The sequence below is a fragment of the Panicum hallii genome, chromosome 6, assembly GCF_002211085.1.
Source record: "Panicum hallii strain FIL2 chromosome 6, PHallii_v3.1, whole genome shotgun sequence".
NCBI classification, from domain to species: Eukaryota; Viridiplantae; Streptophyta; class Magnoliopsida; order Poales; family Poaceae; genus Panicum; species Panicum hallii.
In genome coordinates, this window is record NC_038047.1 from 2,936,008 (window position 1) to 2,955,609 (window position 19,602).

Here is a 19,602-nt window from a genome sequence, read left to right on the forward strand (position 1 = left end):
ATTTATGCTTAACATCCGACAAATCTGGCCAAATGCAATGTTAAAAGGAACCTGCTCTAGGTAAATTATTGCACTAGACAAGAGAAGAACTGTGATACCTTGATCTATTGATTCAGTCTAACAACACAAAGTGAAACATATTAATTCCATGTCAACCTGTTACGGCCTATTTGGAACAGACAAAATTTGTTGTAATTCCTTCCATAAGAAGTGGTTCAGTTCCCTTGGAAAAATGGGAAACATCCCTTCATACCACACGAGGCGGCCTAATTAGCTAAAAGCATGCCCATTTGTAAAGTTGCTTTTCACACAGAGGAAACATGAAAAAGAAGCAAGCATGTTCTTCAAATCTGTAAACAAACGACATACTGCAACCTTCAATACAAAAACACAGCATAAATTGCTTATTAGCAGCATTGAATCCATTGGAAAACATCGGTATATCGTCAGTCAACTTGCCCACCTGCACAAATCATTTAGCTGAACCAGCTGAATTCTATTTCTGCTGTTGAAATAGCTCCAGGAATCCTCCTCTTAATGAAAAACATGCTCAAGCATGGTCGTAAAAAAGAAGAAGCTCCAGACATTCAGTCGCTTGACCACCGTAAAACTGAAAACTCTAGATGTTGAACCCATTCATCCAACTATGAAATTTCAAATGCTCAAGAAACATCAAGGAGCCAGGTATCATCCCACAACCTGGTTAGTACTGAAACAACCCATACATATTTTACTCAAGTTAGCAGTAGCATCCTTAAAGTATGCAAAAGATAGTAACCCCCAAATTCCAAGATGTCTGATTCATTTTTATAATCAGAAAGGACGGCTTTTTACCTAGCACACATACATATTTTACTCCCCACTGGTTGCCGTCACCCGCTAATGATCAGTACTGGCTAAAACCTTAGACAAGAAACCAAAATGCTAGGATTTCAATACATTTAATATGGCATGAATTTAGCTTTATGTAAGAGCTTGCCCATTTGTTTTTAGAATTGCTTAGTTCCTGCATCAATTTAGAAAGAAACATCAGCATCATCAGTCAATCTTGCCTGCCTGCACAAACCGTTTAATTGAACCTGATTGCTGCTGTTTCAACATCTACTTAAATTCACTGTCATAAAACCAATGGATACCGACAAACTATAAACCTTAGCTGCTGAACCACTAGTATCTAGTTACTCTTTCCAATTTAGCAGTAGCATCCTGACAGAGCATGACAAAGATAGGTGTCGAACTCGACAAATCTGTCCAAATTGGATGACCAGTTCTTCTTAATTGATCTGAAAGGCTGAAAGGACAGGTTTTTACCGAGCATACGTACATATTCTACCCCCTACTGGTTACTGCAATTCGTGAACGATCAGTACTCACTAGAGCAAATCTTATACAGAACTACGATACTATATAGGATTTCAGCACATATACCGATATGTGGATCAACACTGATGCGGGCAAGGGCAGGAGCAACCGAACGCGTCCATGGTGATGTGGACGTAGAGGGCCACGGCCACGGACACCAGCATGAACTCGACCATGACGACGTGGTCCCACAGCCGCGTGTCCCACAGGTTCCTCACCCGCCGCCGCCACGCCCCGGAGGAGGTTCCCCGCAGCGACGACCCCGGTGGCGCGGGCGCGGGCCCAGAGGTCAGTGTCGCCCGCCGCGACCAGGCGGCGGAAGCCCTCGATGGTGATCCCGACGCCGATGACGTTGACGAGGTAGTAGAGGGAGACGTAGCGGACGATGCGGGTCCACGTCCACGGCCGCGCCCGCGCAGGCGCCGGCTTCTTCGACTCCGACCCCACGCCGCTACTCTTGGTCACGTCGAGGGCGGGATGCGGGGCCAGGGGCGCTGTCGGCTTCACTGTCATCCTGGACTGGACTGAGGAGGGAGGGGCAGGCCGTGGAGGACGACCGACGACGGCGGGCGCCTGTGCTTTGCGACTTTGCGAGACCACGGTGCGGCGGCTGGTGGTGTTGTACGTACATGGGCTATTCATATGCTATACCAGGCTCATCAGGCCCAAAAGTCCCAAAAGGCCCATTAGGCTCGTTGCGGTAATTTAGCTACCCTGTTTGTCCATAAAAAAACTACTCCCTCAGTTCTGAGTTCTAAAATATAGATCATTTTATAATTTATAAACTTTACTATATATCTAGACATGCGTTATATCTATGTGCATAGTAAATATCATAAATCTAAAAAAGTAAAAACGAACTACATTTTTAAAATGGAGGAAGTACCTTATTTGTTAGAAAATAGTTCATTTTATACTGGCTGAGCACACTTTGTCATCAGGTTATTCATTGCATTGTTCAAAATGGGTCATTTTGTACATGTTTTCTCATCGACAAATTCATTTTTTAGTTCAAATTTGTGTTGGACGATGGATAACACGGTAATGATGTTAGAAAAAAAATACTTTGAGCTTGTATTTTAGTTTCCAATGCAATCACCCGAATCACCTATTCCATGGACGTGCCTTGAATTGTAGTTTAACTTCCCATTCTCTGCAAATCCTAGGCGATTTAATTCAAACTTCGGTGCATTAGCACGAATTCTTTTCGATTTTTCCTGTTTTTCGCTGAAAATAAAATCCCAACACTACACGGTGTTCTTCCAAAGACCATCTCTGATCTGGCCATCCGGGATCCTTTGATCTGACCGCCACCGTTTGACTACTCGAGGCTACCCCCCTTGTCGCGGACTCCGACGAGCTCCGGCCCCGCGCGCCGGCGACCATGGAGTTCGTCGACCCCTGGGACACTCAGTCCCGCGCTCGCGTCGTCCATTCCGGCGCCAACTCCACCTCCTCGCCCTCCTCCACCACCGCCGGAGCGTCCCCCTCCCTCCCCCACGCCGCATCTTGCGCCGCCGCGGCCGTCGCGCTCCTCGCCGCCGCGTACTACCTCCCCCCGGCCTACCAGATCCTCTCATCCCTCCTCGTGTGGGTCGCGTCCTCCCTCCTCCTCGCCCCCTTCGCGCCTTCCTCGGCCACCGGCGGCGACTTCTCCGTCGGCCGAGGCCGCCTCCTTCCCGCTCAGGAACCGGCCAAGGAACCGGTTCCGGAGCCCGCCCCCGCTCCCCGCCGCGCTCGTCGGCAGAACCCGGCCCCGGCGCCCGCGAAGCCCTCAGATCCGGTCGCTGCTCCCGTCCAACCGGCTGCGTCGCTGCAGTCGCTGCAGAAGGCGGCGGGTGCGGGTGGGACCGTCGTGGATGGCGGCGAGAGGGAGGAGGACGCCGGCGAGTGGACCGACCAAGAGCTGGAGCTCCTCCGGCGGCAGATGGTGAAGCACCCGGCGGGCGAGCCCCAGCGCTGGGAGAAGATCGCCGCGGTGTTCGGCGGCCGGCGCACGCCGGAGAGCGTCATCCGCGCGGCGAAGTCGGGCGCCGCGGCGGCGGGCGGCGGCTCGTTCGAGCAGTTCCTGCGCAAGCGGAAGCCGCTCGACCCGAGGGCCGAGGCTGCCGACGCCGGTGACAATGCCGGCGGTGGGGAGAGTGCGGATGGCGCTTGGAGTGCCGGGGATGACCGCGCCCTACTGAACGCGCTCAAGGAGTTCCCCAAGGACACTGCAATGAGGTGGGAGAAGGTGGCGGCTGCTGTGCCCGGGAAGACGAAGGCCGCGTGCATGAAGAGGGTCACTGAGCTCAAGCGGGACTTCCGGAGCACCAAGGCAGCATCGTAGGACTATGCGCTTGCCTGAGAATTTTGGGAGGGTAAGATTTCTGCAATCTTTTCTTCTCTGCAACTAATATCTCAGTGGAACCAAACATTGCTACTTGATGATCATGCTAGTGTTGAACAATTATGTAATGGCATTAAAGATCAATCTCTTGTTTAAAGCCTTGTATAGTTGGGATCTGAGGTGAATTTTAAGATTTCACTACTAGGTAGCTGCCTTGTCCTGCTATTAAAAGTCTGAAAGCTCAGGTTGCATGTATAATCTGTGTTATCTTCCAAAGCCCCATTTTCATTTTGGGGTCCGTTGGCATGGTGCAAGTTCTGTGAATCTACTAGCTGGGTAGCCTAATTATAGAAATAAGCAACTTATTGAGATGAGATGTGGTTGTCTTCGTTTAAAAAGATTTAAGGTATACTGCTCCCTGCTAAAGATATTTTACTCCCTCCATTTTTAAATATTAGGAGACAATCTATTTAGTTCATTTTTTAACTAATCACGTTGTCCTAAAGTCATATATCTAGAAAAAATGGAGGGAGTAGATTGGTGCGCCAAAATGATACTTGGTTTGCATTTATCTTATCTGACAGTATGATTATCATTAACCTTACCAAGATAGTTTATAATTAGCCAATTTTATGCAGTAATAGTTGAATCGCTATCGGTTGTTGCTATATTGCCCCCAGCCCACCACAAAGAAAAAAACACCTGCATGAGGAAGAAAGAACTTATCTGTTATATTGGCTAGTTGCTGAAACTAACAAGGCAGTTAATCTGAATATGATGCGGAACTTATGTTAAGGTGAAATTGATACTATCTGCCGCCATATTTTTTATCCATATTATTTTCAAAACATAAGTAGAAGTGGGATTGTGTAATAAAACTACACGAGGGTCACAACTCCTTGGATTCACAGGTGACAAATATATCTTTCTAGGACTGGCAAAGCTTGCCATAGTCTAGAACAGGGATAAGAAAGGATTTGGAAAACGAATGGGAGTCTGGTTCCTCACTTTCTATTTGAAGCAGACATGTGTTCTTTTCTGGTCAACAAGCTTCTGTATAAGGACATGGGTAGAAGCCTTGTCTTGAAAAAAAATGTTCTTTTCCCAGAAAAAGAGCAATAACAGGTTTACAATCTAGCTCATAAAGGATAAATAACTATATATCATTGAAAACATGTAACTGATAATGTGCAACACAAAGTTGCAAACTGCCTTTCCTTTGAACATATCATGTCCAAATGTGCAATCAGCATTGGTTTGGGCCACCAAATCAACACAAAGATATTCTGAAAAGGATTATGATATATGTCAGACTATGGAGTGTTGTAGCATCTGTTATAATTTCAAATTTGAACTTCTGATTCAAAATATGTTCTTGACCTATCATTTGTTGAAATTTCCTCATTTTTATTACTTTAGTCCTAGATGGAACTTGAAAATGAAATTTTGCACATATGTAAAGCAAATATAGCAGTACATCACAACTTCCTGTAATGATTCAGTGCCCGAATCAGAAGGGTTGCACAGTTGCACTATACTTTAAAAAACAAATTCTGAATGGGTAATGACAAACCATGTGTTTCTGGTCTATGCTTTGTAATTTTTGTTCCATCTCAGAACCCTTGCATGTTGAAACTTATTGTGAAATCCTTCTAAATATATTTCAGGTGTCAGGCACTCAGGCTGAATGGCATGCATTGGCTAGCGAGGACAAAGTTACATGGCTAGCTCCACTGAATCATGGAGATGCCAGATGAATAACTGAGAACACATAATTCTAGGACAGACCATATAATTGTCCAATTGTAACTAGAATCAGGGAAGCCCTTGAGAGTTGAGACAGATGAGACCTGCTACTAGACAATGGGAACAAACAGATGGACAGGACAACAAACAGGCCACTGCATGATTTATTCTATTTCATTTTTGGGAAATTTGTTTGCAGGACACAAAAAGAATGAGGATTGTTTCTTAGGACACCATTGTGTTTGATTGTGGCTGTAGGACAGCACTCACTCCGACCTGCAATGCTTGCCCATAGCACATCATGTGCACAGGCCAAGTAATTACTGGTTTGCTGCAGAAAGCCATAAGAAGGAAGACAAAGTTTGTTGCTGTTGTCCACGCAGCATTAACCATGTTTTCATTGTAAATCCATCCTCGGTACACGATTAAGTATTGTTGCCATGTGTTCTTCCTTCTTCAAATTCCTTGACGTTTCTTTTTTTTAAAAAAATAAATTAGATGATATTGTTGGCAGTCCTAAAACTGGAGGCATTGACTCGTATCAGCAAAATTGATGGTGTGGTATAGAATTTAATATTACAAAACTTCATTTGGGACTTACCCTAAGGAATCATGCCCAAAACAATCAAGGTCTGAAACTTTTACACAAGGTATGTAAGAGCAAAGGAAACAATGCAAGACAGAGCTTGAGATTATCACTACGGCGGGCGACCATAGTTGGAATCACTTGAACAACCTACACAAAGAACTCCATGAGGCGGAGCTCGCTAGAGTAATAACTGGAGAATGCAACAATCAGACCGCGGGGACGCCGGCCGGCCAGCCGCAGCCGGCGGCGTCGCGCGCAGGCTAGCTAGCGCGCCGCCTCCTCATGCTGCCGCGGCGTCTTGCTGCGCCTCCGGCAGCAGCGGAGGCCGGCGTAGACGGCGAAGGCGAGGAGGGAGACGCAGATGAGGGCGACGACGGTGGTAACCACGTTGACGACGAAGGCGCGCTTGCTGTCGTAGGAGCCCCACGCGCCGGTGCCAGCCGCCGCAGCGGCAGGGGGCGGCGGCGGGCTCAGAGGAGGCGGCGACGAGTTGGCCATTGTCGCCGGCGTGGCGCGGCGCGTCGTCACGGATTGGTTCGATCTCTGGCTGGAGCTTCGACGTGGAGTAGGCAGTAGTGTGAAGTGGAGCTAGCTGCCGGTGGGTCTTGAACAACTGGACTGGCGCTTAAATCAAAGCTGAGCTGCAATTACCACTCAGCGTCCTGTACATTATGTCCAAGTCAAGTCAACAAAACAATGTACTGTATCATCTGCAGATGCCAGTTCTTGTTTTTCAGAATCTCAATGCGCACGCACTACAGTATTAGTTTTTTTTGTGTATTTTTCTACCGGGGAACAATCTCTACGTATGCCATGAACCATATCCATGCACTACTTGTTTCCTGAACAGAGAAATCCACGATGATGTTCTAGTTTTCAGACTCCCTTTTCATGTTTGAAAGAATACCTTTCGGGCTTGCTACGGAGCTCTATCTCTATTCAGACAGGCATGGAAGTAAGTAGGGTATCCCATTTTATTACGAGTTGATTAAACAAATTTTTTCGAGGATGTGCTGCACCTATTTCATTAAAGGGCTGTTTGGAGGAACTGAAATCTACTTAACAAATTAGGCTATTTGGCTTAGAATTTAATATCCCACCACTTTCCATCCACTTTCCAAAGTTTAGATATAAGTCTATCCTAAATTTATAGGGTGGGCTATGCAAATTGATTTTATACACCATCAAGCTATATTTTTATTCCGTAACTTATAGCACGCTCTTTGACTCGCTTCTCTATAGTAGAAATATATATAACACATAAGTATCTCCCTCATATGACCAACAATAGTATATAAATATACTCGTATATAATCATATTAGCTTAATAGATTTGTATCTAAATTATGATTATTAGAATATAATTTAATTTCAAGGTTCCAAACGGGGCCTAAGAAGAAAAAATAAATAATTTACTTATTATGACATAGGAGTAAACTAAAAACCAAAACATAGTATTATTAACCATGTAACATATGCAGGTAAAAAGATGTAATAAAAGCCACCTCGCTAGTTTCAAATATGTTGCAACTTACTTGCCTTTGAATTTTAGTTTTCTAATATTAAATATGGACTCACAGAGAAGTCGCTCTATTGGCTTTCTAGAGGAAAGAAAGGCTTGTGTGCAACAGTGAAGCTCAGCTCAACTGGGCTTGGAACAGAAAAGGATAAATATGGCACATAACTGGCACAAAAACTAATAAATCAATCTGCTGCAATGAAACGTAATTTTTGTATTCTTTTTGTTCTGGAGGGCAATGTCCGGAGATGGTTTGAGAAATTGTGCATTATTCCTACAAAGATTTGTGATTATTCTTTGCTTACAGTTCTAAGTGTCTTTCAAACAAAATATTAATTAATAATCTGATTCTATGGCTAAATTCAATTTCTACTCGAATCTAGTTCAGCAAATCCAAATGTGCTGGTATTTGGTTTTTGATTCATCTAGAACATCGATGATTGGCTGGTTACTGAAAAAGTGAAAATATATGTTGTTAGAAAGTACAGTGCAAATTGTAACCTTCCAGGCACACTTCTTTCAAATCGGGAAAAATAACACGATAAACACATAAATTGAAAGTAATACGATAAATTGCAGAATGGAAATTTGTATACCAGTAAAGTGCGATCATATATACTTGCTTCTAGAAAAGTAACACAAATATAATTGCCTCAAAGGACAAATGCAATAGAAGCATTTTCTCCCGAAGCCATGCACAAATATATTGAGGAACCGAGGGAGCGTGAATTTGTGATTTAGTTTGCAGTATTATGAATTCAAAGTTTTGCCTGCACAACTCTTATGAATTTGTGATCTTCGTGACACCATGTATTTGTGAGATTTCATCTCACCCCGAAAGTTTGTAGAATGATGCTTTATGTTCACCAAGTGCACGTCAATTTTTTCATGAAAAGAAATGTAAAATGACCCAGTTTGGCATGACTTCAACTTTTTCTAAAACGGCTCCTGAAGCAGCTTCTCCGGTTAAGCACCTTTTGATAAGGACATCACGTGCTTGGATACAACCACATTAGAAAATTTTGATTCAAAGGTGAAATCATTCTTTATCATGATTGTATTTGATACATTCGATGAATTGATGCTTCGCCATGATGTGTTTTCATTGTTATTTTCAGAAATATATACATGGATCGAAAAGAGTATTAAATACAAATGGAAGGTATGGAGGACCAAATAAGTTGATTGGAGACCAATTTATATATTCCCAATGTTCTCCACCAGGCCACCACGTCACTTTTGGTGCAAGAAAAGAAAGAGTCCAAGTCCAACATGTTTTGATGTTGAATTCGGACCGCAGGATAGAACCAAGTTGTAATAGCTACCATAATTTCATACGAACTCCGATTGGGGACTTCTTGGACTTCACAGAAAGCTTATCAAGTCTACTTTCAAATGGATCTAGGCTCATATCTATATCTTTTTGGAGTTGGCCCCAGTCATCTTTTTCATTCCCGGATATTTTCTATCCACGTGCTTCGTCATCTTACTTTGGCCCAATGGGCCGTGTATCGAGTTTGGGTCCATTAGGGATGGGTCCGAGGGTTGGAGTATGACACCATCACCCCTTAGGTCGTCCTCCCACATTCTAATACCCCTTAGCCGCCACCAACAACACTTGGATTTTGTTTTGTTGAAAGTTTAGCCGTTGCTACTTGCTTGTAGATGCATGTGTAGGCTAGACCATCCATTCTACTCGATTCAGAACCCCACCTTTGTGATTTCAGATTGGTTATTATCTCCATATTTACAATTTAGTTGCTTGTTCTACTTGTTCTTGCTTATTCTTCGATTGCTTGCAGAACGAGTGCCCTAGTGGCCGAGTGTTGCGCTCCATAAGATCGCGGCAGCCATTGAAGGTGGTGCATCGTTTGCTAAAGCACAACATCCTTGGAAGGCTGTAGTCGGACCTTGAACGTCGTCTCCATTCATCAATCGAGTTATCCATCCCCTCTCACCGAAAGATCAGAAACAACCCTAACGAGTTCACATCAATTGGTAATCAGAGCAAGGTTGTTCGGTGAGAGACTTTCAATCCTTCGTTATTTTTAATCCCTATTGTCCAGAAAACCCAAAAAGAACTTTAGTAGATTAGTTTGTCCGCAATCCTATAGTCCTTTTGAGTCTTTTACCAGAATACATAGTTACGGTTTGTTGAGTCTTCGGTTGCATCGGTTGCGTTGAATTGTTGGTCTTAGTTTAGTCGTTTAGAGTTTCGAGTTCTTATCACCTCATTTTATTTCAGAGTTTCAATTCAGCCTAAGAAGAAAACTGTAGTAGTTTCTGTCTTCGGTCTCCGATTTGGGAGTTTGAATACAATCTGGAAAGCTTAACTCGTGGTCTTTCGAATGGATCTGACATTGGTCATAAACTCTATCTGAGCGCTCCAGAATCGACTTGAAGATTTGCGCGTCTAGCTGCCGGAAATAAGATTTGTCAATCTGAGTTGGTAGAGGTTGTATGCAGTAACCTTTTGTTTTGGTTGTCAAACAAAAGAATTTAGTCCCTTGAAAAAAATAAAATAAAAGGAAAGAAAAGAAAAGAAAAAAAGAAGAAAAGAAAAAAAAGAAAGGGGTTGCCCTTTGTGTTTCTGTTTCGGTTTTGTTGGTCTTTGTGTCCAAGCTCGCGCCTCTAGTATGGACTAGGCTAGGATCAGCATAGTACCGCTGTTGAACGATTACTCAGTTTGCTTTTATGACTAACATGGTGCTAGTATTTTTCCTTGCTTCAGCCCACCTACAGTACCGCATATTCGATTACAGCTTGACAAGTTTTTGTTGCTGCGGCATCGATACACTTCATTCCACGGTTGCAGACTTGTTGGTTGCCGTCGCCTCCTGTTTTGCTTGCTAAGAACTTGTAAGAGCTTGTTTGAATAGCTTGAGATTAAAAGAGAGATTGTTTGAATAGCTTGAGATTAGAAGAATTACAATAGACAGAGGATACATATTATTTTTATGCTTCTTATTTTCTACTAATCATGGCAGGTGATACAGAGATTTTTTAGCACCTTCAGCTTCAGGATATCATTCAGTATTTGCCCTCATATGCTGGTGAGTTTGATCCTAAAGCATACATTGGTTGGGAGTTAAAAGTAGATAATGAATTTGATGAGCATGATCTATCCGAGAAACAAAAAATTTATATTGCCTCTAATATTTTAACTGAACATGCTTTGCTTGAATGAAAATATATTTATAGCCATAACAATATTTCGCAAACTTGGAAAGATTTCAAAATATATTTTAGAGATGTCTATATTCCTGCATATTACATTGATCATTTACTTACCAAATTAGATAACTTGAAGCAAGGTAGCATGTCTTTAAGATTTGTATCATGTTTGGTGGACTAGATGAAAGGATCGATGGACCAAGAGGGGGGGTGAATTGGGTCTTTTTCAATTTCTAAAACAAGATAAAACAACCTTAACCTATGCAAAACTAGAAAGGCACCAATTCACCAACCGGATAACTAAACAACCTACACAAGCTAGATAAGATAAAAAGAGATAAAGCCTAGCAAGGTAGAGCTAACTAGTGATCCCTAAATCAAGCACATGAATGAATTGCATGAAAGATAATGCTTGAATAAGTAAAGTGGACAAGGGACAACCGGATTTTTTCCCGTGGTGTCGATGTGTTGGCACACACCCCTAATCCACGTTGTGACACTCACAAAGAGTATTGTCACCTCCCAAGTCACCAAGACGAGGGCGCTCACTAAGAGTCTCCGTTCACCATCCCGGTGTGGTGGAGATCAAGCCACGTACAAATCTCTTCTCCGGGCTTCCACAATCCTTGGCAAGCTCCGCGAGAATCACCTCGATCACCAAGATCGCCTAGGTGATGCCAATCACCAAGAGTAACAAGCTAAGGCCTTCACTTGAGCAAGAACCAATCACCAAGAATGGATGCACACAAGCTTCTCTCTACTCAAGTCCTTAATCTTGCTTCTTGAATGATTGAATGAACAAGTGTATGAAATGTTGAAGCTCAAGGTGGCTCTTGACTAAAGTATGTGTGTTTGGGTGTTGCCTGGTGTCAAGAGTGGTAGAATGACCCATTGGAGGGGTATATATGGGCAGCTCACACGAATAGAGCCGTTGGAGAAAAAGCTGCCAGAAAAACTGCGTATCGTCGGTTAAACCGACGTCCCTCCAATAATCATCGTCGGTTTAACCGGTGAATGTAAACTCCCCTTCTGAAAATTAGCCGTTACTGTTTGGGAAGATTAACCGTCGTTGCATCGGTTTAACCGGTGAGTGTAGTCATCCATTGATCAACTGAAATACCAAGTCACTGGACAACTGCACCGACGTCCAATTTCATATAGCGTCGGTTTAACCGGTGAGTGTAGTTGTCCACTGATCAACTGAAAACCGAGTCTCTGGACAACTGCACCGACGTCCAATTTCAAATAACGTCGGTTTAACCGGTGTATTGACTTGTCCTGACCTGTAGACCATGTTTAACCGACGTATATAAAACTTGAGGCGTCGGTTAATCCGGTGATAAGGATTTTTCTGATTTTGCCTTTTCTGACTTGAGTCTTGAATGAAATCCAAATATTTCTTGAGATATACGTTAAGAACCACTTATTTGAGCTTCTAGAAATCTGAGTGACCATTGTGTGCATCCATTTTCAAATAACCATGTCCATGCTCAAGTTACTAAGCCTAAACCCCTCTTAATAGTGCGATCACTACAAAACTATAAAACCTATACTAACCTAAGTGTCCTGCTCAACCTTATGACACTTAGGACTAGAAAGATCCTTAGTCTTGACATATTATTGAGTTGAATGCCGAGATCGCCTTTTTGAATAATGAAAATTTGGGGCCTCTTTTGACATATAACCAAATGAGCGATAATGATCTAAAAATCTGCACAAACTCATTAGTCACAATAATGGTTGTCATTAATCACCGAAACAAACCTTAAGGGCCTAGATGCTTACACTAGATAAATGCATGGAAGATGTTATGAGTAGGCTCATGAGAGGGCTCAATTCTGAAATTCGAACCTTATTAATTGGCAAGTCATATAGCCATATTGGTCAATTATTTTGTCTTGCTCTCAACGCTGAAAAGAAAATTCTTTCATTTGCGAATACTTGTAAGAATGATGTGATCCATAATGTCTAAAATTTGTCCACTCTACATGCTAACCAAGAGCAACAAATAGTGGAGCCCCAAATAGTGGAGCTGTTGCTGATTCACCTTTGTCACGGATGAAGCGTCGGATGCTTGTGTGGCGCGTTTGGGACCTCGGATGGAACACTTAATATGGTTCAAAGGATCCAGATGGATGATTTGAGAGTTTAGGGACCTAGGTAAATGAAAGGACCTCAAGATGCCTAGAGGGGGGGGTGAATAGGCTAATCTGCAATTTAAAACACTTTGAACACGGTTAGCAACACAGGTATCCGGATACTCCGGATATATGTCCGGATACTCCGGATATAAAGTCCGGAGTTTCCGGATATATTGTCCGGACTATCCGGGTATGAGAGAACGTGCTACTAATCACTGATTTAGATGCTGTAAATTGAGTCTAGTAAATTTAGAGGGACTAGTGGTAACTTTGAGGTGTTTCTCACCAGTTGTCTTACTCTTGAGACTTGTACAAAAGTAGATCGGCCTCAAACCCTAAAAGGTTAGTCTCACAAGCAAATAATCACAAATGTGAAGAAGTAGAAGCTGCTGCAGACCTGTGAACCCCTCTGGGTAGCCACTCCTCGGGAGTAACGTCCTCCGGAGTGCCATGTGAACTGCGTAAGCCTCTGGGGTCAGCAGGCTCGGTACTCTGGCGTAAGAAGCCGGGAAGGGCTGGCGGAAGCACTGTGAGATCGCCTCGTGAGAAGGTGCAATCCCGCCAATCATGGCCCTGCGAGGTGGATCTGCATCACCGTAGACCATCTCGTGCAGAGAGACGTCAACAAGGTCAACTCCAAGGATCCCAGCAAGTGTCGCTCTGGACAATCCAAATACCTGCCCTCCAAACATGAAGTGAACAGCTCTGCGCTCTGGGGCTATCCAAGCTGTGGCATAGAAAACCCTGACCCAATCCTCGATATATCTGTTCCTCTCAATCGAAAGTAATCTGGGCAGTCCCCTGAAATGAGCAAAGTGCTCTCTGACATCGGCTCCCCCTGCAGCTGTCCTCAAAGATACCCAATCAAGAACTCTGTGAGGAAAGATCCTGTGGCCCCGCCTCTGATAAGTCTCGTAGAAACTGGCCTGAAGAAGTGTCCAGAATCTGCGATCAACTCGGCTGTCTCGTGTCACGGGAAACCACTCCTCCTCCTGTACACTCCACCTGAGCCTCTTGACCTTTGCCGCATTGGCCTTGGTCAAGTTCTGGAGCAGCACACCTGGCTCCAGACGCACGACAGTGTCCATGCGGAACACTGCGCGCTCGGCCGCTAGGGCCTCGGCTCGTCGAGCTGCTGCTGCTGCTGCGGTGGACCTGCGAGGCTCCTGTGGCTGGTGGCCTCCTCGCGTCCTAGGTCCGGTGCGACGCTCGGTCGCAGGTGAAGTCTCCTCTGCGGGGGACGTCTGCCGGGTGCGGCCAGAACGTCGTAGAGCTGGTGACTGCTGTGTATCCTGCCCCTGAGACTGCTCGGACTGCGCTGTCTCTGAATCTGAAGCTGTCTCCGACTCTACCGCTGAATGTGACTGACCAGACTCAGACTCTGCTGCTGCTGCTGCCTAGATGCGGTAAGGTAAAGCAAAGACCCTATCATTGAACGATAGAGGGATTGATCAACAGGTTTACCGTCCACATCCAAGTCGAGATGCCCATTTGTAGCCATAGGAGTCTTAATTGGCTTACATTCATCCATCTTGAATTTCTTCAAGATATCTCTAGTATATTTTTCTTGATAGATGAATGTCCCTTCCTTCATTTGTTTGACTTGAAAACCAAGGAAGAAAGTCAATTCGCCAATCATGGACATCTCGAATTCCCTAGACATCATGGTATCAAACTCATGGCTTAGCAAATCATTAGTTGAGCCAAAGATAATATCGTCAACATAAATTTGACAAATGAAAAGATCCCCGTTGACGTCTTTTGTGAACAAAGTGGTGTCCACCCTCCCGATCTTGAAACCTTGCATGATTAGGAAGTCACGAAGCCTCTCATACCAAGCCCTTGGAGCTTGTTTGAGTCCATAGAGTGCCTTGTGTAACCTATAAACATGGTTAGGATTCCTCGGATCTTCAAACCCGGGAGGTTGCTCAACATAAACAAGTTCGTTAATAAAGCCATTTAAGAAAGCACTTTTCACATCCATTTGATATAACTTAATATTATGATGTGAAGAGTAAGCAAGAAGAATGCGGATAGCTTCAAGTCTTGCGACCGGAGCAAAAGTTTCACCAAAATCCAAACCTTCGACTTGAGAAAACCCTTTTGCCACAAGTCTTACTTTGTTGCGTACCACCACCCCATGTTCATCTTGCTTGTTTCGAAAGACCCACTTTGTGCCGATGATGTTCTTGTCTTTTGGAGGAGCTTCGAGGACCCATACTTCATTGCGGGTGAAATTATTCAACTCTTCTTGCATGGCCATCACCCAATCCGAGTCCTCAAGTGCTTCCTCTATGCTAGTGGGTTCAATACAAGAAACAAACGAGTGATGTTCGCAAAATGAAGCATGCTTAGAACGAGTTCTTACTCCTTTGGAAGGACTACCAATGATTTGACCAATTGGATGATCCTTGGAGATGCGACCATGCTTCACTAGCGGTGTTTGCATGGATGCTTGTTGGGGTGGATCATGAGTGACTTGTGCTTGTGGTGGAACATTTTGCTCTTCTTGTTCTTGGACTTGGGGTGTTGGCGTTGACACATTTTCTTGGGGTAGTGGATCAACTTTATCTTGATCTTCATTCGCTTGGGGTGCCGTGGAGGTGTTTGGAAAAGATGAGGAAGTTCCTCCCCCTTGATCATTGTCTTCATGCACCTCCTCCGGCTTGATATCCCCAATGGACATTTCCTTTAAGGCTTCTTCAATTTCTTCATCCCCTATATTTTCATAGCCAACAACCTCCTCTTGGGAGCCATTAGATTCATCAAACTCCACATCACATGTTTCTTCAACTAACCCGGAGGTTTGATTGAATACTCTATATGCTTTGGAGTTTGATGCATAACCAAGAAAGAAACCTTCATCACATCTACTTTCAAACTTACCGAGCCTTTTCTTCTTATAAATGAAGCATTTGCAACCAAAGACCCGAAAGTATGATATATTTGGTTTCTTCCCGGTGATGAGCTCATATGGAGTTTTCTTGAGAAGTCGGTGAGGATACACACGGTTGGATGCATGACACGCCGTGTTGATTGCTTCTGCCCAAAACTTCTCGGACGTGCCATAATCATCCAACATTGCTCTTGCTAGGGTGATGAGTGTCTTGTTCTTTCTTTCCACCACTCCATTTTGTTGAGGCGTGTAGGTGGCGGAAAACTCATGTTTGACTCCTTCTTCATCGCACCATTCTTCAATCTTCATATTTTTGAACTCGGTGCCGTTGTCACTCCGAATCTTCACGATTGGGGAATTATATTCCCTTTGAGCTTTTCTTGCAAATGTCTTGAAGATTTCCGGAGTTTCACCCTTATCGCCTAGAAACATGACCCAAATGTAACGTGAAAAATCATCAACGATTACTAGGCAATAGAGGTTACCACCAATGCTCTTGTATGAAGTTGGACCAAAGAGATCCATGTGTAGTAGCTCGAGCGGCTTGGAGGTAGACAACATCGTCTTGATAGGATGATGAGTTGCAACTTGCTTCCCGGCTTGACATGCTTTGCATAGCTTGTTCTTGTCAAAAGTGACATCCTTTATGCCGGTGATCATCCTTCTCTTGTGGGCTTTCTTGAGGTTGCTCATGCCAATATGAGCAATTCTTCTATGCCAAAGCCACCCAAGAGACGACTTGGTGAAGAGACAAGTCATGGTGCTTGTTTGCTTTGAAGAGAAATTTACCAAATAGATATTGCCATGCCTAAACCCCGTGAATACCAATGACTTGTCTTTTTCATGAGTCACTACAACACCATTCTTGTCAAAGGCACACGTTAGTCCAAGATCACACAGTTGTGCGATAGAAATGAGGTTAAAACTAAGTGCTTCTACAAACAAAACATTTGAAATGTATAAATCTTTTGAAATTGCAATTCTACCCAAACCTAAGACTTTCCCTTTTGAGTTATCACCATAGGTGACATGTTCATGATCGCCGGGGTCTTTAAGTGAGGTGAACATGCTATCATTGCCGGTCATATGTTGAGAGCAACCGCTATCAAGTACCCAATGTTTTCCGCCGGCTTTGTAGTTCACCTACACACATGAGAATTTATTTTTGAGTTTTCGGAACCCAAACAAGCTTTGTGCCTTGCACATGTGTGACAAGAGCTTTTGGGACCCAAAGTTGCTTGGGGAGCTTCTTCTTCGACTCCTTAGCAATCTTGCCAATGAACTTGGCATTCACCTTGCCCTTCACTTTACTCAAGAGAAAATGATTATTTTGAAACATTGATGAGTAATTCTTGAGTAATTTAGGAAGAGAACGTGATGGTAAAGTGCACTCCCTAGTGTGGTGCCCGGTGACTTGGCAGTGTTGGCAATATGAACCAACTTCCTTGATGAAGCTTGTCTTGATCTCCGGAGAAGGAGTTGTGGCCATGTTTGGCTCCGGAAATGAACCAAGACCTCTCTTACCATAGTCACGGGCGTTGTTGAAGAGAATCTCCTTGTGGATGTATTCTCCCCTTGAGAGTTTCTCCACACTACTCTTTAGGCTTGCCACTTGATCCATCAATTCCTTTTCCCTAGAAGAGGCAAGCTTGGGCACAACATTAGTGGCATATGCATCAATGAGTAGGTCATCACATGAAGTAGAAGCATTAACCTTTTCATGAACAACTTTCTCAAGACTTGGGTCAATTACTTCATAAGCAAATTCAAGTTCTTGATACTTGTGAGCCAACTCCCTATACTCTTGTTTGAGCTTTTTGTGGCTCTCTTCAACTTGCTTAGCAAGTACAAGTGACTCATTGTGCTTTTTGAGCAAGTCATTGTACTTACTAAGTAAGTCGGAGTGGGTAAGCTCTAACTTGGCATGAGTGCTCTCAAGAACTTTAACTTTGCCCTTTTCCCTCTTGATGACGGATGTATACTCATTGATGAGGTTAGTAAATTTATTTGGATCAAACTCTTCATCACTATCATCTTCACTATCTACCTCACATACCTTGGTGTTACCTTTTGCCATGAGGCACATAGGAGGCGGAGGTAGAGATGGTTCTTCATTGGTGAGGGCGATGGTGACAATGTCTTCTTCATCACTTGAGTCTTCGCTTGATGAGACATCGGTCACCCATTCTTGTTTCTCCACCAAGAAACTTTTCTTGGTGTGCCCTTTCTTCTTTGGGAAGAGTTTGGTCTTCTTGTCATGGGTCTTCTTCTTCCCAAATCTCTTATTTTTGTTCTTTCTTTCCTCTTCTTCATCATCGCTTGAATCATGGCGATGCTTATTCTTGTTGTCCTTGCTTCTTTTGTCCAGTTTGGGGCAATTTGGACGGATGTGTCCTTTTTCGCCACAATTGTAGCAAATCTTGTTCTTGACATCCATTGGCCGGAACATTCCCTTCTTGGAGTCAAAGTTGAAGCCCTTCTTATTGATCTTCTCATTCAAGTGTGTGAACTTTCTCATCATGAGAGCAAGCTCTCCATCATCTTCAACATGGGATGAGCTCTCATGATGATCATCTTCTTCATTGCTTGAGCTTGAGTCTTGTTTGACCATCTTGAGCTTGCGGGATTTGTTTGTCTTGGTCTTTAGAGCAATTGACTTGCTTGATGTTGGCTCTTCGGTCATACCAAGAATGCTCATTTCATGAGCGCGAATTTCCCCCACAAGTTCTCCTACTTTCATTGTGGCGAGATCCTCCTTTTGAAGCATAGCATTGATAATGTTATACTTGGGCTTCGGGAGGAGCATGAGGATCTTGCGGTTGATGGATGCACTGTCAATTTTGGAAATTTCAAGTGCATTAATGTCCTTGACAATGACATTCAAGCGAGAATACATATCATTGCAATTTTCATGAGCTAGCATTTTGAAAGAATCATACTTAGCTCTAAACAAGTGATATTTTAGCTCATGAACTTTGGTGGAACCTTCATGAATCTCAATGAGCTCCTTCCAAATATCACTTGCTAGGTCCATGCCATTAACTCTAGCAAAGACCTCCTAACTAATAGCTTCGAAAATTGCATTTCTAGCTCTAGCATTCCATTTTAATTGGTCGGGGGTGGGATCTCCGGTGAACCCGACTTTAGTTGCCAACCATACTTCGGGGGCAATCGCATCAAGGTATGCGGCCATGCGAACTTTCCAATAGGCAAAGTTCTTGCCCTCGAAGTGAGGCGGCGAACCACCCATCTTGGCCATAGCTCTAGGCGGTGAAGCCTAATGATCCAAATGAGCAACGAGGCTCTGATACCAATTGAAAGGATCGATGGACCAAGAGGGGGGGTGAATTGGGCCTTTTTCAATTTCTAAAACAAGATAAAACAACCTTAACCTATGCAAAACTAGAAAGGCACCAATTCACCAACCGGATAACTAAACAACCTACACAAGCTAGATAAGATAAAAAGAGATAAAGCCTAGCAAGGTAGAGCTAACTAGTGATCCCTAAATCAAGCACATGAATGAATTGCATGAAAGATAATGCTTGAATAAGTAAAGTGGACAAGGGACAACCGGATTTTTTCCCGTGGTGTCGATGTGTTGGCACACACCCCTAATCCACGTTGTGACACTCACAAAGAGTATTGTCACCTCCCAAGTCACCAAGACGAGGGCGCTCACTAAGAGTCTCCGTTCACCATCCCGGTGTGGTGGAGATCAAGCCACGTACAAATCTCTTCTCCGGGCTTCCACAATCCTTGGCAAGCTCCGCGAGAATCACCTCGATCACCAAGATCGCCTAGGTGATGCCAATCACCAAGAGTAACAAGCTAAGGCCTTCACTT

The 19,602-nt window shown here is 43.8% G+C and overlaps 1 protein-coding gene across 1 annotated transcript; it reads left to right on the top strand.

The window, feature by feature from the left end:
• The first annotated feature begins 2,649 nt into the window (after positions 1–2,649).
• Positions 2,650–5,888, top strand: LOC112897105 (transcription factor MAMYB). Its single transcript, XM_025965303.1, has 2 exons — positions 2,650–3,722; positions 5,359–5,888. The coding sequence occupies exon 1, from the start codon at positions 2,747–2,749 to the stop codon at positions 3,689–3,691; it is 945 nt and encodes a 314-aa protein (XP_025821088.1). The 5' UTR covers positions 2,650–2,746; the 3' UTR covers positions 3,692–3,722; positions 5,359–5,888.
• The last annotated feature ends 13,714 nt before the right edge of the window (positions 5,889–19,602 follow it).